At 37.8% G+C, this 21,524-nt stretch overlaps 1 protein-coding gene across 1 annotated transcript in view; it reads right to left on the reverse strand.

Annotated features, from left to right (window-relative positions):
* Positions 1-4,876: 4,876 nt before the first annotated feature.
* Positions 4,877-21,524, reverse strand: part of LOC141647623 (uncharacterized) — a 36,136-nt gene continuing 19,488 nt past the window's right edge. The window contains exons 12-13 of the mRNA XM_074455895.1: positions 11,406-11,460; positions 4,877-5,237 (exon numbers count right to left, since the gene is read on the reverse strand). Coding sequence (XP_074311996.1) covers positions 11,452-11,460 — 9 coding nt within the window. The 3' untranslated portion in view covers positions 4,877-5,237; positions 11,406-11,451. The remainder of the gene's footprint in view (positions 5,238-11,405; positions 11,461-21,524) is intronic.

The following is a 21,524-nucleotide window of genomic DNA, read 5'->3' on the forward strand; positions in this document are numbered from 1 at the left end:
CTCAAAATTACAATTAAAATTTACAAAAATAAACCTATTTACATTCTAAATAAAAACTGTAATTACAAGGAAAAAATCAAAATGGAGATACGAGATCTCAAAATACAACCAAGACCGTGTTCCATCATTACGGTAACACGTTCTACTAAGGCCACACTAAGTTACAACTGTTTGTAAAAATTAAATACGTGATAAAACATTCAAGGCATTCAAAATAACGATAAATAAAATTGCATCAACTAAAATAAATTTATTCGTGACATAATTCCGTAATTATGTTAAATTTATCCAAACCACCTTTTAACAATTAAAATTATGTGACAAAACGGCTTCTATCAACTTAATTTTAATTCATGATAATCCGTTATTTTAAATTAGCTTTAAAATAACTATATGGTACGTGAGTGAACCGTTTCACTATCAAGCGAGTGTACTATATCCGTATAAAGTACAAATTATGGCCAAAAGAAAATTTAAAACAAAAGGAATAAAATTTCAACGCTGCCAAAGATGAAATGTCCTCGATCGAGGAAGAAAAGGGCTCGATCGACTGAGGCTGCCATTCGATCGAGAGGATTGCCAAACAGGAAGTGCTTGATCGACTAAACTAGGGGTCGATCGAGGACTTATATTAGCAAACCTGTTCGATCGAGCACGAGGACTTCTCGATCGAACAGATGGGGTTTTAAAACAGGTCGATCGAGTATAACATGTACTCGATCGAGCAAAAACAAGTCAGAAAAGCTCTCGATCGATTAGAAATCCACTCGATCGAGACCAAAACAGTTCTGAAAATTAAAAAACCCTCGTGAAAACACTTGTCAAAACAAAACCAATGGTGATTTTGATCTAATACGTATAAAATCAAAACAACAATTTGACAAAACCATAACATATTGCTATAATTTCCGTATAAAATAACAATATGCATAAAACAGATCGAAAACAAACACGAAACAGCCGTGAAACACATGAGGCCGCACGGTTTTCGAGATAATAAAAATCGTTTCAAATCGTTTTTATGAAAATCACAAAAAAAAATATACGTGGCCTCGCTCTGATACCACTTGTAGGGAAATATCCGTAAAATTCCCTTAAATTTTAGGACTATAACGTATCTTTAACATGTGATTATCGTCATAAAACATAAATACAAGAGAAACGATAAGGAATAAAGAATCAACCTCGGGTCCTTGAGAATTCGGCCTAAGATCATAAATCAACAGAGATTTCCTCCTAATCGTTGCACCCAAGACCGTCTGAGACTATGCCCCTTGTGCTAGAAATGCTCTCTAATTGACTTGCAATATTGAGAGAGCTGTTGTGAGTTTTTCTTGATGTGAGATCTAGGATTTTCAGAGGAAAATACTCTCAAAACCCTAATTTTTGTTTCAAAATGAGACAATTAGGTCACAAAGGAGAGGAGCTCTCCTTTTGTGTGATTCGGCCAAACCGTGGGTTTGCATGGGGAAGTGGGCTTTCACTTTCTCTTTATTTTTAACTCATGGTTCGACACGAAATTGCTAAGATGTATATGACGCGGTTTTATTATAAATCGTCATCGGTTATCGGTTATTAAAATATCGACTAGTAACAAGGATTAGTCGACATATTAATACATGTCCGACAAAGACAATATTGTATAATGAATTCAATATAAATTAATTAAATATAATCGTTTATATTTAATTTACGAATTAACTGCTTAATTCGCCTTAGCCATTATTATTTAATCCGTATTAAATAAAATATCTCAACATCGCGTTTGACTAATTATTAGTCAATAACTCCGACTAACTGCTTAGTCAAATTAGGCATCAACGTGACTGTATTTTCATATCGTCACATCTCTCAAACGTATCCTATAGGTGTGACTTTTAGGGACCAGTTGATCACCGCCATCTGTATGACAATAACGTCAAACTTATCTAGCAAGCCAACCGTTATTGATAAACGTGGATCAACTGATAATAATACAAAAGTATGCCCTTTGATCCTTTTAGAGATTTATATGTCCTTGCACTAACTGTAGAGGACACCAGCCCCAACATAATGCTCCTCAACGAAACCTCCTCCTATAATCACATATTCATACAATTACCATCTAATCAACATAACACTCCCAAACCCCCAATTCTACCCAATTAGGGTTTTAAACAAAATCAACAAAACAATATAAAAACTATACAAGGATCTTACCCTTGACACGACGAACTCAACGGCGTAAAGAACACGACGATCCGACAACCTTAGCCTTTGGGTTTTGATAATAACGCGAAGAACAAAGCAACGTAACTCTTTTCTCTCTTTGAAAGGTTTTTAGAAAAGTAAAAGTGATTAAGAAAGATGAAGGAACCCTTAAATACTAATCACGCGTTATTAACAAAACCCGGCTAAAACAAGTCGTAAGACCAACTTACTCGATCGAGTAAGTGACTTACTCGATCGAGTGCCCCTTACTCGATCGAGTGTCACACGTACTCGATCGAGTACCCATCAGGCAGCCTACTGTTTCTTATAAAAACATACTTACTCAACAGAGTAAGCCACACTCGATAGAGTACCCATAGACATAGAAAACCGTAGTATTACAAATATTGTCTGACTGATCCAAAATAAAGTTAACCCAAGCATAAATAATACTTTTATTTGTTTCACGTACTTTGTATAAAATTATTTCGATGAAATGAAATTTTATTCATATTATAATATACTCCCTCTTTTTTGCTTTGTATATTTGTACTTAAAACAACTTAGAAAATGAAACCAACGGAATATAACATAAACTTTGGAAACACATTGAATAATACTAAACAACTACTAAACGGAATATATCAAAGGGTTGGACTACGCTACTATCTATATTTGTATTTCTATGAATTTTTCATTGTAATTAATGCATCAACTAGTTTAGATCCCGCGCAATGAATGTGCGGTATTTATAGACATTTCTTTGTATTACTTAATCATGCCAAATTAACAGTTCATTAATTTTTCATATTTCACGTTATTATATTTTGAGGAAAAAAACTTGAACTGTAAAATTATTCAAGAAAATTAAGTAAAATGAATTCTAAAATAATATTGGTATCTTATTCATTATTCCTTTTTCTCGTTATTATATTTTGTTTCGAGCAAAAAATAAATTAAAAAGAAAATTAATCCACAAAAGAATTGAGTAATGTGCATTTGTGGTCAGACTCGTCCTTAGCCGCGGAGGGAAGCTAGCCAGGAAAATTTCCACTCTACAGGTAGGGTAGCTTTTGAGGAGAGAAATCCCGTCCGAATGAGAGAAAGATTCTAGCCCTTTTACTTTTTTTAGAATGATAAGTCGCAGTTGGATAGGCTAGAAGGGTTGAAATACATTTTTTTGTAAAATATTTTTTTATACCACAACGCTAATGATTTCAATTTATAAATTCTCTCAACTTTTTTTTGTTATGAAAGTAATCAAAACCAGAGTCGAGTCATTATCAAATAATAATATCAATAAAAAAATTATAATAGTTTATAATCTTATACTCCCTCCCAGTCACTATAATGTTCCCTCTTTCCCAAAACGGATTATTCAAGTAATGTTCCCCTTTCTATTTTTAGAAACTTTTACTCTTATTTTATTCATTTCTCTCTCCTATCACCAAACCCCACACAACTCTTTTACTCTTATTTTATTACTTTCATTTATGTTTTGGCCCCACAATTCTTTATTTAACTACTAATAATTCATCCCTCTCTCCTATCACCAACCCCACACAATTCTTTTACTCCTATTTTAATACTTTTCCTTAAGTATCGTGCCATTATCAAAGGGGAACATTATGACGACTGGGAGGGAGTATTATTTATACTTCAATTAAAATTTAATAGTTTAGTGTTTAGTGAAAATTATATAATTTGATGAAAAGATTAATTTTAATGAAAAGAATTATATAATGAAATACAATATAATTATTAATTTCCTTATTTAGTGAATGCAATTAAATTATCAATAGTTTCCTTATTTAAAAAGATGTTTTTTGGAGAGAAATTGTGAGTTCACCTATTCATTTAGTAAATAAGGGATTATGACATACGTAGTATTTATGACAAACATCTTATTTGAAAGAACAAAAGCAGTTAATATGGAATGACATTTATGACAACTTAGAGCTGATCAAAAGCGGGTTTGGGTCGGGCACGGGGCGGGCCCAGCTGCTAAAAAAGTGCTCAACGGGCCTTATTTTATAGCCCGAGCCCGCTAAGCGGGCCGGCCCGCAGGTCCGACTAAAATCAAATACAAAAATTAGTATTTTTTATTAAAACACGAGTTTGTTATTGCTACATTCCACTAAAACTTAATAATTGTCTTTAAAAGCTTACCCTTAAGAAAGTATACTAATTTTCAAATGATAAGTTTACTAGATTTTGGAAAAAACACAAGTTTGACAATGTTCTACTACAAACATCAAAAGTTTATTTTTGCCTTGGTCTTTGTGCGGCATTGTTGGCAGTTACATACACTCCCGTGTAATAAATACTTATACTATCTTTATACGACAATCTCGTTAGCATGTCCATTCTCGAAAAATCTTTATACGACAAGTGTAAATATTGACAATCTTCAACTTATAAGTATTCATTTACGCTACCTAATTGGTTTAGAGTGTACAAATTGTAAATAAAATGAGTAGAGAACGTCGAAGGATATTCCCACCCCTTAAAGAGACTCTCTTTTGGTGACAGTCTATTCTAGCTTTATCCAGTTCATAGACTATACATCTGAGGTAATACCTCTTATTGTTTATTTTCCGAGTTTTATTGTAAAGTTTTTGAGTTCTACTTTAGTATAAAGTTTTTGAGCACATTTACTAAAACATTACACTAAAAAAATATAATATTACTCAAAAACTATATTTATAAATGGTAATATACTCAGAAAAAATGTGTATATGTTCAAAAACTACAAGGTCTGAGGTACTACCTCAGATGCGTAATCCTTTTTCTCTAGCTTTATCGCCTATTCAAGTACATCATTGATTTATCGCCTATTCAAGTACAACATAGATTTCCAAATTACTAAAACCCCTTTTCCATATAATACTATAGTTTCATCAACTACGACCACTGAGACTTACGGAGTACATACTAAATAGACACAAAAATCAGGTATATTCCCACAACTCCACACTTCATCGCAACAGTTGTTTACACCCTTGTCTCCGCCATTTCTCAAAGCTAAGCTTCCTGATAACACCCACCTGCAATATTTGTTCAGAATTGCCTCAAATCCACGTGCAATATCAGATTAATAATTTACTTTTTGCTTTTAAGTAACAATTACAAGAAGGCTTGAACCAAAATCCGTGTTCATAATACTTCTAACGACGTGACTGATGTCAAAGATAATCATTCTAGTAATCAATCAAGCAAAGTCAAAGATACTCTTCCTAACTCTCCTCCACTAACTTAGGAAACAAACTATCTTATTATCTCTATAATTGTATGTTAGTCGTATACATCCCTCAATCAATGGGATTTGCTATCTTTTAGTTATTTACTTACTCTAGTTAATCTCTTGTATCTTAGTATATATATACATGTAACTCACCTTGTTAATACACAATTAATTTACTCATCTCAAATATAACTCTTATATGGTATCAAGGTTCATATCGATCCTAATACTAATCCTTCTTTTTCACGCTTCCGCCACCACCGAAACACCCATGGCGTCATCCAACAACCAACTTATTCCCAATCTCGACGAACCATCCAAACCTCTACTCTCACTTCACTTCCCGTCGTGTACCAAACTCACCGAACAAACCTACCGAACCTGGAAATTCCAACTGACCCGTCTCCTTGAAGGCTACGGCCTAGTTGGTTTCATTGATGGAACCACCTCTCCACCACCCTCCACCATCACACCAGCTGCCACAGAAGACAAACCCAACCCCGACCCCATCCCAAACCCAGCTTATAACACATGGTACCGTCAAGATAAACTCATCTTAGGTGCCCTCTCTGCCACCCTCGACGATTCTGTCGGTCCTCTCATCCTCGATGCCAAGACCACCCATGAAGCTTGGCAAACCCTAGCCGCACTTTACGCTAACCCATCTCGAGGCCATATCCTACAAATTAAGGACCGCCTCAAACACATTACCCTCGGAGATAAATCCGTCACCGACTATCTTCTAGCAATCAAATCCTGCACCGACCAATTAGCCCAACTTGGCAAGCCAATGGATCCCGAGGATATCACGTCCTACATCATTAACGGTCTTGACCAAGATTTATACAAGCCCGTCATTGATGGAGTACGTGCTCGTGATATTCCGATCACCTTCAATGCCCTACACGAAAAATTAATTCACCAAGAATTAACAGTAAAACGACAACCACCACCCACTGTCTTCAACCCGTCTGCCCACGCTGCCCAACATCGACCATATCAGCCCCGCCATTACACCAACACCAACCAAACTCGTCAACCCTATAACCCACCCATCCCACCTGCTGACAACCAGACCACCAACAACCCGCCCAATCAATTTCGTGGAAAATGCCAATACTGTCGCACCACGGGTCATGTAATCTCCGCGTGTCCCGACTTTAAGCGCTTGTATCCTACTGTTATTTTCCCTCCACCCATCTCTAGGCACCAACGACCCCACGCCCACACGGCAACAACCACCACTGCCCCGTCTCACACCTATCTCATTGACAGTGGAGCATCTCACCACATCACCAATGACCTGCACACACTTGCTCTTCACGCTCCTTATGAAGGTCCAGACGATCTAGTCATTGGCGATGGCTCCTCGCTCCCTATCACTCATATTGGTTCATTTTCCATAAACTCCCTCTCTTTTACTAATGTCTTAGTTGTTCCTACTATTTCGCGTAACCTTCTTTCAGTTGCTCAATTTTGCAAAGATAATTCTGCTTATGCTATTTTCTCACCCGACTCTTTCTGTTTTAAGGAAACTTCGACGGGGCGAGTACTTCTTCAGGGCCAGCACCATGACGGCACCTACCTTTGGCAGCCGACTCACCAGCCTCAAGCTTTTTCGGCTAGCACTTCAAAATTCAACCTTTGGCATCATCGACTAGGCCACTCCTCCACCGCCACACTTCAATATTTAAATCGTTCTTTGAATTTATGCATTTCGAATTTTAATCATTGTTCTGCTTGTCTCATTAATAAAAGTCACAAACTTCCCTTTTCCGTCTCTACTATTACGTCTAAAGCTCCTTTTGATTTTGTTTATTCCGATGTTTGGACCTCACCAATAATGTCTAACAACCACCTCAAATACTATGTTTTATTTGTTGACCACTTCACTCATTATTTTTGGTTATATCCAACTCGAAATAAATCCGATACCGTCACCATTTTCACTCGATTCAAAGCAATTATAGAAAATTATTTCAACACCAAAATTAAATGTTTTTATTCTGATAATGGGGGAGAATATGTCAAGTTAAACCCGTCTCTCCTTGACTCCGGAATATCACACCTCACATCACCTCCTCACACTCCCGAGCACAACGGGTTCGCGGAGCGACGACACCGTCACATTGTTGAGACGGGTCTTGCTCTACTAACCCAAGCACAGCTCCCCACGACATTCTGGCCACACGCCCTATCCACAGCGGCCTACCTTATCAATAGGCTTCCCACACCAACTCTCCAAAACAGTTCTCCTTATGAAAAACTCTTCAATAAATCACCAAATTATCACAAACTACGTCCCTTCGGATGTCTTTGTTTTCCTTGGCTCAAACCCTACACAACCCACAAACTCGACCCTAAATCAACCCCGTGTATCTTCGTTGGTTACTCCATGACCCAGAGTGCCTACCTTTATTACGATCCGATCTCCACTAAAACCTATACCTCTCGACATGTCAGATTTGTCGAGACTTCCTTTCCTTACCTTGAACTCACCAAGCTCATTGCCACTCCTATTCCCTCTTCCGACAGTTGGTGTAGCCTCACCATTCCCCTCCTCCCACCGTCTATACCCAACCTGCCCATCACCACACCCTCACCCGAACCCACCGTCCCTGATTCCCCTCCACCCACCCCTCCCAACCAAACCCCTCCTACCAGTCCCGAAACCCCTGCCTCCACCCCCTCTGACCAGCCCCTCGACAGTCCCACCTCCTCACCTTCATCCACCCCACAACCATCACCCTCCCCTTCCCCTCCTCCCCCCCACCCACCGCCACCACCTCCACGCCATGCCACCCGTCTTAGCCACAACATTATCAAACCCAATCCCAAGTACGCCAAAACAGCGACATTACCAACCCCTCATACCACCCCGACTACCACCAAACAAGCCCTTATCGACCCACGTTGGCGCAACGCCATGCTCGATGAGTACCAAGCTCTTATTCGAAATAACACATGGTCCCTTGTCCCTAAAACCTTAGCCCAAAACGTTGTTGGATGCAAATGGGTGTATCGTGTTAAATATAATCCAGACGGTAGCCTCAAGCAACACAAAGCTCGTCTAGTTGCTAAAGGCTTCCACCAAAGACCCGGAATTGATTATTCCGAAACATTTAGTCCCGTCATAAAACCTACCACCATTCGTCTTATCCTCACCCTCGCTGTTACAAATCGTTGGCATCTTCACCAACTCGATGTCAACAATGCATTCCTTCAAGGTCGTCTTGAAGAAAAGGTCTTTATGTGTCAGCCTCCCGGTTTCGTGGACCCCGACAAACCCGACTATGTTTGCCAATTATCCAAAGCTATTTATGGTCTTAAGCAAGCACCACGAGCATGGTACACGAAACTAAAGAATTACCTCGTTACTAATGGGTTCAAAAACTCCCTCGCCGACCCGTTCCTATTTATTTGCAAATCCACCTCCAAAACCTTATTTGTTTTAGTTTATGTCGATGACATCATTGTCACCGGACCAAACACAACCCACATCACTGATTTTATTTCCCAAATTTCTACTAAGTTTTCCCTTAAAGACTTAGGACCCCTCTCGTATTTCCTTGGAGTTGAAGTCACTCCAACCAAAACCGGATTACACCTTAACCAATCAAAATACCTATATGACCTCCTTTCTAAATTTAACATGCACACAACAAAACCTGCATCCACCCCCATGCTCCCTCATCCACCTCTAGTTAAACAACCCGCCTTACCAATTGAAAATGAAAGTGATTATCGTGCCTTAGTTGGTAGCCTACAATACCTCTCATTAACCCGTCCCGATATAGCCTTCCCTGTAAATCGCCTAGCCCAATTCCTTACCCATCCCACCACGACTCACTGGATAGCCTTAAAAAGGCTGCTTCGTTATCTCTCGGGTACGCTACATCTGGGCATACAACTCACAGCCAACTCACCCCTATGCTTACATGGTTTTTGTGATGCTGATTGGGGAAGTGACCTTGAAGATGGTGTCTCTACTACTGGAATTATTGTATATCTTGGGTCCAATCCCATTTCATGGTCGTCACGCAAACAGCGGGCCGTTTCGCTGTCCTCAACCGAAGCTGAGTTTCGAGGCGTAGCCGACACCACGTCCGAAATTATGTGGCTGCAATCGTTGCTTCTTGAACTAGGTGTCACTGCTTGTCAAGCTCCCACTATCTATTGCGACAACCTTAGCACGACTCACTACTCCGCCAATCCGGTTTTTCACTCTCGCATGAAACATATAGCATTGGCGTTCCACTTTGTCAAAGAGCAAGTTCGAACAGGTGCAATTCGAATTCAACACATTAACGGTACTGATCAACTTGCGGACACGCTCACTAAGCCTCTACATAAGCCTCGGTTTTATGAATTGTCATCCAAGATCGGACTCCGCCAAAGACCGTCCATCTTGAGCGGGAATGTCAAAGATAATCATTCTAGTAATCAATCAAGCAAAGTCAAAGATACTCTTCCTAACTCTCCTCCACTAACTTAGGAAACAAACTATCCTATTATCTCTATAATTGTATGTTAGTCGTATACATCCCTCAATCAATGGGATTTGCTATCTTTTAGTTATTTACTTACTCTAGTTAATCTCTTGTATCTTAGTATATATATACATGTAACTCACCTTGTTAATACACAATTAATTTACTCATCTCAAATATAACTCTTATAACTAACACCAGCAATAATAGCAATGGCTGAAATTCGTTCAAAAATGTAACGGTTCGCGTCTTTGTAGAAGACCCCAGTAGCTATAGAAGAACTGTACTAAATTTGCTCACTTTTATTGCTTAAACCTTTTTTCGGCTATGCCCAATTAATACTTGAAACATCAATGAGAGCAAGTCGTCTAAAAAAACCTCTATGAAAAACACCAATTCTCATAATACAACTTCCAACGAGTCAACAAAAATTTATCAACAAACATCATAATTTTGGCTGTTTGGTAACAATATTTAAAGAAGAAAATGATAAAACTTAAGATCATGAACTTCCAAATTGAGGAGTTTGAATGAAATTAAACTTTAAAGAAACAGAGGTGGAATTCGTACCAAACTGGCAAAAAGAATAAAAAGTTAGGGAAGTAAGATATTGACCTAGTTCAAGTGTTCCCAACATATGAACAGCAATGGATGTTGAGGAGTAGCAGGAGGAACAATTTGTTGAAATAAATATTGAGAATATTACGTAGTATCTTCTAATTATCTTATTAGTATATAGTTAACATATATATTAGTGTATAATATATTAGCTTGATCTTGTTTCCTATTCTTTGGCCTTGTATTACGGCAACTATAATGTTCTAGGTTAGCCTTTCATTCTCATTGTAATAGTATATATACCTAGGCTTGTACACTGTGTTAATTATATTCTAATACAATTCAAACCTTTCACATAATTCTATCAATAAATTCCCCGTATAGGCTACATAAATCGATCTTAAGCTAAACGGAGCATATGAGCAGTGAGCATGTGTACCAAGAATAAGAAACAAAGAATTTGTGTGTTTGATAAATAATTCACTCCGTTAGGATATGACACTTATCGACACTCGTTGATAGGGTGACAGTAGAGTTGTTTTAGAGTCAGGCAGGGAAAAAATGACGAAAAACAATTCTTCCAGAGTAAAAAATGAAACTGATAGTATGAAAAAAGATCAACACTAGCATGCTCAGAACTACTCAAGTAAACGCTAAAAATAGTTGTTTAGAGCTTTAAAGGATGTCGTTATTATGAATCTAAAATTGTCCGCTGCATGCTGATTGCTGCAGCCATCAAGTTGAAGAAGATTTACTTTACAAACCTTGAAATCAAGAAAGCTAAACATCAAAGTGTAAAACATTATGAAGTTTGTTCAAAGAATACTATAACGGACAACAAAAACCAAACATAGGATAAAAAACACTACATTTCCAATCATTTCAATTTATGATACTATCAGTGAAATGGGTAAAAGTCTTACCATCACAATTGGAGAAATAGGACAAAGTAGCTGCTGGAAGAGCATGTCATGGAAACTGTAAGAGAAAGATGGGGTGACAATATCAGCTTCCAAAGTCTTTATGAAAGGAAAGGAATAAGCTGAAAATTAGTTATGTCAATCCTTAGCACTATATTATGTTGCCACACACCTCCGGACAAAGAATAAGCTAAAATGTTTGAGATTTTAAACAATGACCTTCAACCTACTGTTAGCCTCAGTCAAATACCTCAACAACTCCATAAGGAACACGAGTACTACAGGAAATGATATGGTGATGCAAAAGGCCCAACTCATTCACAATAGTTCCAGGTAATTTTGGAACCACGTCAGCATCACTAATAGGCAAAAACATACTCGAAATAATCTCAACTTCAGCATGAGCATTAAATAGCTCATGAATCACACCTAATTTATAACGCACTACATACCAATAAGAAAACCTACGTGAATTTTATTTAATTCTCATAAATTTGAATCTCAGGAAAGCCAAATCCAAAAGCAGGGTCAAAACTCGTAAGTCATAAACTGGAGCAACATCAAGTGCATGGACCAGAAGCCAGAAGCAAGAAAAACAGAATCAAATTGGCGAAAACTAACAACAATCTGACGTTGCAGTCACGTAACTATTAGAGATGTCATACAAAGTAACGCACCATCATTATTCTGTAATGCTATTATGAATTTGCGTTTTCCTGTCTCTGACATTCTGTTATTTAACAGATTGTGTTTGTCAGATTTAGACAATCAGGAAATATTAAGTATGTAACTGATTGTTGAGTTGTTAGCTAGCTAGAAGTTAGCTATTGATGCCCAAGCTGCTATCCAATGTATTAGTGTAGTATAAAAGGCTAGCTGCTGTACATTTTGAAGCACTTGGCTCATTCAATCGATTCATAAAACTCTCCAAAACTTTCAGCTGTTTTTTCCTTTACAGCTCATCACAGTATCAGGTTTCTGATCCTTCTCACTTGCGCATACATTCTCCTTCACGTCTTCATACTTAATCCTTCACATCTTCATACTCCCTCTCTTAGATCTTCAAATTTTCCTGTATATCTTTATGTTGAGTTTATGGATTCAAGTACCTAAGAGGGGGAGGGGGTGAATTAGGTACTCTTTTTAAAATTTTAACTTCAACTTTATTGGATTAAAGTAAGTTAAGTGAACAAAAGAGATTAGAAGATACTTTGAATAATATTGAAAGATTGAATAAGTATCACAATGAATGTTTGCTGAAGTATGAAAGCAACAATCGTTCTGACTGTATCTATTTGTCTCAGTTTGTGGAGTATTACTGCAGACCAAATACGACAGTATGATGAACTGTTACTTCTAAGTTTAAGCGAAACAAAACAAACAAACAAAGAAAGAAAGCAGCGGAATTAAAGAGATAAACAGTGAACACGAGTTTTTGAATTGGTTCGGCAAATACTAAAGTGCCTACGTCCAATCTACCTTTTTATTACTTTCCTTTAGTGATCTACTCCGACAACTAAAAGACCCTTGTAATAAAAGACGCCAACCTACTCCGGTTGCAAAGCTAGTACAAGAACTACTCCGTTCTATGACAAGCTAACTCGCAATCTACTCCGATTGCCAACTCACAACCTACTCCGGTTGTCAAGAGTAAAAGACTACTCCGTCCTAAACTCTTCTAACACACTTAAAATGTAAAGGATCAAGTTTCCACTAACACATTCTTAACAAAGAATAGAGGTGGACAACTTTTACAAGATCAACACTTTTAAGCAAGAGAGTTTAGTATATAAAAGCAACAGTAGCCACGACTGTAGAAACTGAAAGACACTTGAAGACTTTTTAAAGGTTTTTGCAAAGATCACGGTTTTAAGCTTTTAAAAACAATTTGCAAAACATGAAAGAATTAATTCAGAAAGTCTTAGGGATTTATGAAGGAGGCACACGGTTTATATAGAGGAGGTGAGTGAAGGGGTTGCTAGGGTTTTGAAGGGTCAAAGACCTCACATGTGAAGACCATTTGCAACCACCCAACACTTGCACCAAAAAGGGGTCTTTTGCAAAGGTAAGAAAGGAGAAAGAAGGTTTGAAGGATAACCTTAAATGCTCATGCAATTTCAGAAAACAAAGGATGTGAGACAAGTCACATGATGACAAGTTAACACAAATATGGCAAAAAGCAACTTTTGTTTTCTTAAAAACCAAGGGATTGAATTTGCACAAAGAGGAAACATTTTGAATAATTCAAACCACTCTTTATTGGATACTCCCTCCTTAATAAAATCAGATTTTTATCTTTGAAAATAAGAGTCACGTGAAAGCATTTGGAAGATAAAAAGAAGCTTCAAGTTTTTACGAGTTGTGGCAAAGTCCACTCAGCTGTTTACTTGTTAAAGCAACAGTCATCTGGACCGTTTCTATTACTCTGCTATACTCTACTTTCTCACTTGTACATTAGATGACACTTGACTAAATACAATGGGATGACTAACAACTTCAACACTTCTTAATCCAAGCTTGATTACATCATTAATCCTGAAAAGGTAAACTAAGATAACACAAATCAAATGGGCATGTTATCATCAACATAAGGAACCCAACAAATTCCCCCTTTGATGATGACAAGCCCCAAACGAATGTATAAGCAATGTAAACACCTTGATTCAAGATTTTTAACAAGCAAGATCAAATGATAGAGAAGGGACAATATTACCTTACCAAGGGCAAAAGCTAGAATCAAACTTATCAAGACAATTTTACATTGCCCCAAACAAGAGTCAAGCTAAGAAGGTTAGACAAGCCATTAGTTTAATCAATAAGCAAAGAGATTCAAAGCATGAGTTTACCTTTTCCCCCTCTTGACATCATCAAAAGGATAGGGATGTCACAAGCATTAGAGTGCAGATATTTCATAAGAAAACACAAAAAGACACATGTAGATGTGACAAGGTAACAAGGTCAACATAAACAAAGATTAGGCATAGGCTAATCAAGGTTCAACATAGCTAAAGAGAGTTTAAAGTACACCACCAATTGTTCAAAATAACAAGCAAGAAAATAAGTCTTAGAAAGGCACAACGAGGTGGGACAAAAAATGTAAGGCAAAAGACAAGTGTGATTATGGGCAAATTTAAGGTGCGGAAGTTTGGTCATCATTTTGGAGGATAATGAAGAGGATTGAAAAAGGTGGAGGTTTGACAATGAAGGGCCGAGTCACAGTCATCTCAACTGTTGCATTGGATTTTGTTATATTGAAACCACCAAGGTATGCATCGATATACCTTCTCAACATATGATGAAAGAGCATCAACTTCTCATATTTTCCTTAGTACACGACATGTGATGGGGGAACATCAACTTCTTATATGTTGCTCTCATTTCATGAAAATTCTTGACAAATTTGATCTTGACCTTTGAGCATAGCAACAGTGGCATACACTGTGACTTCCTTTCAATTTCTTCCAAATTTTTGCTTTCCTTCTTTTCTCAAGACCGTCGCATTTTTCAATTTCATCTATCTCGTTTCCAATAATCACTTTGACATTTCACATATTGCCTTCCCTTTTTTTTTTTTTTTTTTTTTTTTTTTCAACCAACTTCAATTTTTAATTTCATCTATCTCCGTTTTCTAGCCAACTTCCCGATCATCTCTTGATACATATGTAGAACATAGACCTTTGCGACGATGAAGTAGCTTTCTCCTTTCTTTTGTTAGCTTTCTTTGCCGAAATCGGATCTAACTCAGTAGACTTAGTCGGATCCTCATTCAAATCAATTGGAGTTTCTTCAATTTCATCGATATTCACAGTCACGGTCTCGGTGGAGGAGCTTGGGACAGTGGTGAGAGGTCATTTTCACGGGTTTGATGGGTATAGGGGTATTGAATGACGTCTTGACCATGGTGGGTTAAAGGGTAGGTTAAATGAGGGAGTTGTGGATTTGGGAGATGAAGGGTTAGTGGATTGGGATGTTTGGACGGGTAGTTGTAGGTGATGGGTTGAGGGAGTTTAATGGCCCATTTAATGAGGTAAGTGAGGTGGTTGGCCCAACTAAACAAATTTAATCACTCGAAATAAAACGCAAGGTAGCATATAATAAACGTAAATTTAGATATGAGGTTGAGTGATTACCGACTCACAAATACGGTGTCAATTTTTGGTCCAAACATGATGTCAATGCACTTAGAACACTTAATAACATATATCCAATTTTAATTTAATCAATTAAGGAATTTTGTAAAACTCACACTAAAAGTCACAAGCTATTAATTAACCCAATTTCAAGTCTAAATTTCTCAAAGTGTTCTCTTGCAAGTGGCTTAGTAAAAATATCGGCAATTTGATTTTCGGTCTTGCAAAAGATAAGTTTAATATGTCCTTTTTCCACATGATCTCGAATAAAATGGTGACGGATATCAATATGCTTAGTTTTAGAGTGTTGAATAGGATTTTTGGAAATATTTATTGCACTCGTATTATCACACATTAAAGGAATGGAGTCAAAAATAATACCAAAATCCAAGAGTTGTTGTTTTACCCAAAGGAGTTGAGAACAACAATGTGCCGCGCTAACGTACTCACTTTCGGCCGTAGAAAGAGCTACCGTGTTTTGTTTCTTTGAGGCCCAAGAAGTCAAGCAAGGACCCAAGAACGTTGCAATTCCGGAGGTACTCTTTCTATCCACCGTGCACCCCGCATAGTCCGCATCCGAAAAGCCTATAAGATCAAAAGGACAATATAAAGGGTACCATAGGTAAAGATTTTGGGTTCCAATCAAATACCGAAGAATTCGTTTAACGGCTTTGAAATGTGATTCTTTCGGATTTGCTTGGAACCTAGCACATAAGCATACACTAAAGAGAATGTCGGGACGACTTGCGGTCAAGTAAAGAAGTGAGCCTATCATACCTCTATACACCTTATCACTAACATTCTTACCGAGTTCATCTTTGTCCAATTTGGACCCGGCTACCATAGGTGTATCATGAGGCTTACCATTAGTCATCCCAAATTTCTTAAGCATTTCTTTGATATACTTTTGTTGATGGATCATGATTCCATCCTTTGATTGCTTAATTTGGAGCCCAAGGAAGAATCCTAGCTCACCCATCATGCTCATTTCAAACTCCGATTTCATTAGTTACGAAAAATATAAGTAAAGGAGTTCATTTGTTGCACCAAATATAATGTCATCAACATATACTTGTACAACCAACAGTTTCGTCTGATTGTTGCTTCAAGAACAATGTTTTGTCAACGGAGCCTCTTTTAAAACCATTTTCAATAAGGAATTTAGACAATCTATCATACCAACATCTTGGTGCTTGTTTTAAACCATAAAGAGCTTTGTCTAATTTGAAAACATGGTTAGGCAAATCATTGTTCTCAAAACCCGGTGGTTGCTCTACAAAGACATCTTCTTCCAAATATCCATTTAAGAAAGCGGTTTTGACATCCATTTGGAAGAGTTTAATGCCTTTGTGAGCCGCAAAAGCTATAAGCAATCGTATGGCCTCAAGTCTAGCTACCGGTGCATAGGTTTCATCGTAATCAATACCCTCTTGTTGGTTATAACCTTGCACCACTAGTCTAGCCTTGTTCCTTACGATTTCACCCGAGTCATCAAGCTTGTTGCGAAAGACCCACCTAGTACCAATGACGGTACGATTAGGCGGTCTAGGGACTAAGTGCCATACCTCATTTCTTTTGAATTGATTGAGCTCATCTTGCATGGCAAGCACCCAATCCGCATCCATCAAGGCGTTTGTTACATTTGAAGGTTCAATTTGAGAAAGGAACGCATTGTGGGCACAATACTCATTGAGGTGAGCGAGATGGTTGACGGATGATCTTGTTCGAATTCCCGAGTTGAGATCACTTGTGAGATTAGTGAGTGGATGAGAGCTTTGATGTTTCCACTTCTTTGGAACAATAGTTTCTTGTTCCCCCTCAACATCATCGATCCACAATGGATGTTGCTATTGGCCTGGAAGGTTCTTCATCCTCTTTGTTTTGGTTTTCTTGATTCGGAGGTAGAAGCAACGATCGTTGGTCTGTTGCTTCCAGAGAGGAATCGAAGTACTCCGTGTTCCCCCGAGTTGCTGCTCTCCTTTGAAGGTGACGGTCTCTCGTGTCTCGTTGCAATTCGGTCTTTGGGAGCTTCTTCATCCGTGAACACGAAGTCTTTTCGAACAAGACCAATCTCAAACTCATCGTCATCGTCCTCATCATCATTATCCATGTTTTGTACCTGTCCAAGCACACTAGATTCATCAAAAATGACATGGATGCTTTCTTCAATTAACAAGGTTCGTTTATTGTAAACTTTATAGGCCTTGCTATGATCGGAGTACCCAATAAATACTCCTTCATCACTACGTGGATCGAACTTACCCAAATTGCTTTTACCATTGTTGTGAACAAAACATTTGCTTCCAAAACATCTAAAATATGAAATGTTGGGTTTTCTTCCACGCAATGATTCATAAGGGGTTTTATTTAAAGTACTCCTTATCATGACACGATTATAAATGTAGCAAGCGGTATTTACCGCTTCGGCCCAAAAGTTCTTAGGCAACTTACTAGTTAATAACATTGTTCTAGCCATTCCTTCAAGGGTTCTATTCATCCTTTCAACCACACCATTTTGTTGTGGGGTTCTAGGAGCCGAGAAGTTATGGTCTACACCATTGTCATCACAATAAGCACCAAATGATGAGTTTTTGAATTCGGTTCCATGATCGGTTCTCATTGAAACAAGTTTTAAACCAAGTTTATTTTGAATCTTCTTTAACCAAATTAGAAACTCATCAAATGTCTCATCCTTAGAGCTTAGGAAGAGTGCCCAAACAAACCTAGAGTAATCATCAACAATGACACACACATAACGACTACCACCTCTACTTCTAGTTCTCATTGGTCCACACAAGTCGATATGTAAAAGTTGCAAAGGTTGAGATGTACTCATAATTCTTTTGGATTTGAAGGAACTTTTAACATGTTTACCTCTAGCACATTCATCACATACTTTATCAATTTCAAATTTTATATTAGGAATGCCTTCAACCAAATCAAGTCTTTTAAGGGTATTAAGAGTTTTAGTACTAACATGACCAAACCTTTTATGCCATAACCAAGGATCATTGTTCATTACACTCATGCAAGACATGGTGTGACCGGATAGAGAGTTCAAATTAGTTAAGTAAACATCTTTGACACGTCTTCCTTCGAGTATTAGTTCATTAGTAGTGGCATCAAAAATTCGACACATATTAGCATGAAATTCAACAACATTACCCTTATCACAAAGTTGAGATATACTAAGGAGATTATGTTTCAAACCTTTGACAAGCCGCACATTGTCGACACAAAGTAAGGATGACTTACCAACTTTTCCAATACCAATTACTTCACCTTTCTTGTTGTCACCAAACCTTACCGTGCCACCATCATACGCTTTAAGTGAGAGGAATTGGCTTCTATCACCCGTCATGTGACGAGAGCATCCACTATCCAAGTACCAATTGCGGCCGCCTCTCACCAAGCCCTACACAAGATTAGTTTTTGAGTTTAGGAACCCAAATGAATTTGGGTCCCTTTTTGTGATCAACATAACTTGTGGTGTCTTTCTTAATGTTCATTTCATTTAATGCTTTGGTGTTCTTGTCAATGTCATCAAATCGTTTTGAACATCCATTAAAAACATGACCATTGTCACCACAATAATTGCAAATGATGTATTCGGGAAGACCTACATACTTCCTTCCTCTAAAATCGTTTTTAGGCTTCGGATGCAACGGTCCGACTGTTCCATTTGAAGCCCAAACCCGCAACTTTGTCACATTTCTCGGTTTGATTCGTGAGGAAGTTTAACACGGTTTGACTTCCTTCCCATTTTTCAGTGATGTTCTTAGCATTAACAAGTTCATTGGTCAAGTCATGGACACGTGAGAGAAGATGCAAATTCTTTTCTTTTTCTCTTTTAAGTTCATCATCGTTGTCACTTTCTATGGACAATCTTTTCTCAACAATGAAGTCATGGGTGTGGTTATTGAGCTTAGACACAAGATATATGATTTTTTCTTTGGACTCTTCATATTTACATGTCATCTTGTCAAGTCTTTTGTTTAGATCAACGATTTCATCGGATCTAAGGTGAGGAGAAGAGCTAGAAGTGCTACATTCGGGCATACCTTTTTGAAAGAAGGTAAGCCTATCATGGAGATCTTCCATTTCATTTTTGAGACAAACAACCTCACTCTTAAGACACTCATTTTCATTTTCCAACCATTCACCTTTTCTTTTAAACTTGTCTAAATCGTGGTCGGAAAGCAACAGTCTTAGAGACTGTTTCTCTTAAGTCTACAACTTCAACAACAAGGTCATAGATCTCATTTTCAAGATCGTCTTTGTCCTTCAAAAGATCATCACGTTCCTTGGTTAGTGAGGAAACTTGCATCACCAAGGTAGTGTTGACATTTTCAAGGTCAGAGACGTCCGTGGGTGTCGACCTAAGACGCTCTAGTTCTTTAGTCAAATGCTTGTTTAACTTGTTGACTCTTTTGACTTCATTATATGCCTCGAAGTGTGATGTGATCTGTTGCTTTTAGTTCATTTTTTGATTAAAATTCTCTTGAGCAATTTCCTCAATCTCATTTTGCATTATATCAAGCTTATTAGTTTGTGACCGACACTTATCAAGAAGTTGATCAAGAAGCTTACATACTTTCTCTTTGGAGTAAGTTCTAGCCTTGGTCTTTAGATGATTTACCTCGTTGTCGGAATCGGAGTCGGAATCGTCGGGGTTAGCCATGAGGCATCTTAGGTGTTCAAATTTTGAGGTTTTTGAGACTTTATCTTTATCATGATTTGCAAGACACATTTTAGCCTCAAGTTCCTCCTCGATGAGTTCCTCATCTTCCTCGGAGTCGGACATTCCCCATATAGCACTCATGACTCTATGTTTATAGTCTTTTTTAACCTTTTCTCTTCTTTCCTTAGATTTGATTTCCTCCCACTTGGGACATTCTTTAATTTGATGAGTTTTGTCACCACATTTAAAGCATCCCACGGTGGAAGTAGGTCGTCTCTTAGGAAAACGCTTTTTCGAGTAATTATTAGTGAACCTTTTGTTACCTTGTCCATTGACCATCCCGGCTAAGTTCCTTGTGAACATAGCAAACTCGTCTTCCTCCTCATCTTCTTCATCACTTGGAGAAGATGTGAGGGCGAGACTCTTTCCCTTTGATGACTCACTAGAATGCTTATCGAGATTAAACTCGTGAGCCATTAGTGATCCCATTAGTTCATGAAGAGATAGGGTTGACAAGTCTTTGGCTTCCTCTATGGCGGTGACTTTAGGTTGCCATTTGGGAGTTAGACTACGAAGGATTTTTCGAATGATGTCCTCGGACTCGAAATTCCTTCCTAGACTTTGAAGCTCATTAATAATACAAGAAAAACGTGAAGAGAAACTGTTTAAAGACTCGTCCTTTGACATTCTAAACATTTCATATTGTTGCATGAGAAGGTCAATACGGTGTTTTCTTACTTGGGACGTCCCTTCATATGCAAGTACAAGAGAATCCCAAATAGATTTAGCCGTAGGACACCCGGAGATTCGACTAACTTCCCCCTCACCAACACAACGTTGAAGAATCGACATTGCTTTGGAATTCTTTTCGGCAAGCTTGAAGTCGTTCTCATTGTAATTTCTTTCCTCTTTTGTCTTGGTGAAACCGTTAAGAATATCGGTTTCCTCAATGACAAGAGGTCCATTTTGGATGATGTTCCAACATTGATAATCGATACTTTTGATGTAATGTTCCATTTTGAGTTTCCACCAACCAAAATTGAACCAGTAAAGAGGGATCTTGGAGTGTTTCTCGGAATCCATTACCCACGAATCAAACTCTAAGGGGATTAGCCTCTATCAAGAGCACGAGGCTCTGATACCAATTGTTGAGTTTATGGATTCAAGTACCTAAGAGGGGAGGGGGTGAATTAGGTACTCTTTTTAAAATTTTAACTTCAACTTTATTGGATTAAAGTAAGTTAAGTGAACAAAAGAGATTAGAAGATACTTTGAATAATATTGAAAGATTGAACAAGTATCACAATGAAT

Source organism: Silene latifolia, chromosome 3 (assembly GCF_048544455.1).
Source record: "Silene latifolia isolate original U9 population chromosome 3, ASM4854445v1, whole genome shotgun sequence".
NCBI classification, from domain to species: Eukaryota; Viridiplantae; Streptophyta; class Magnoliopsida; order Caryophyllales; family Caryophyllaceae; genus Silene; species Silene latifolia.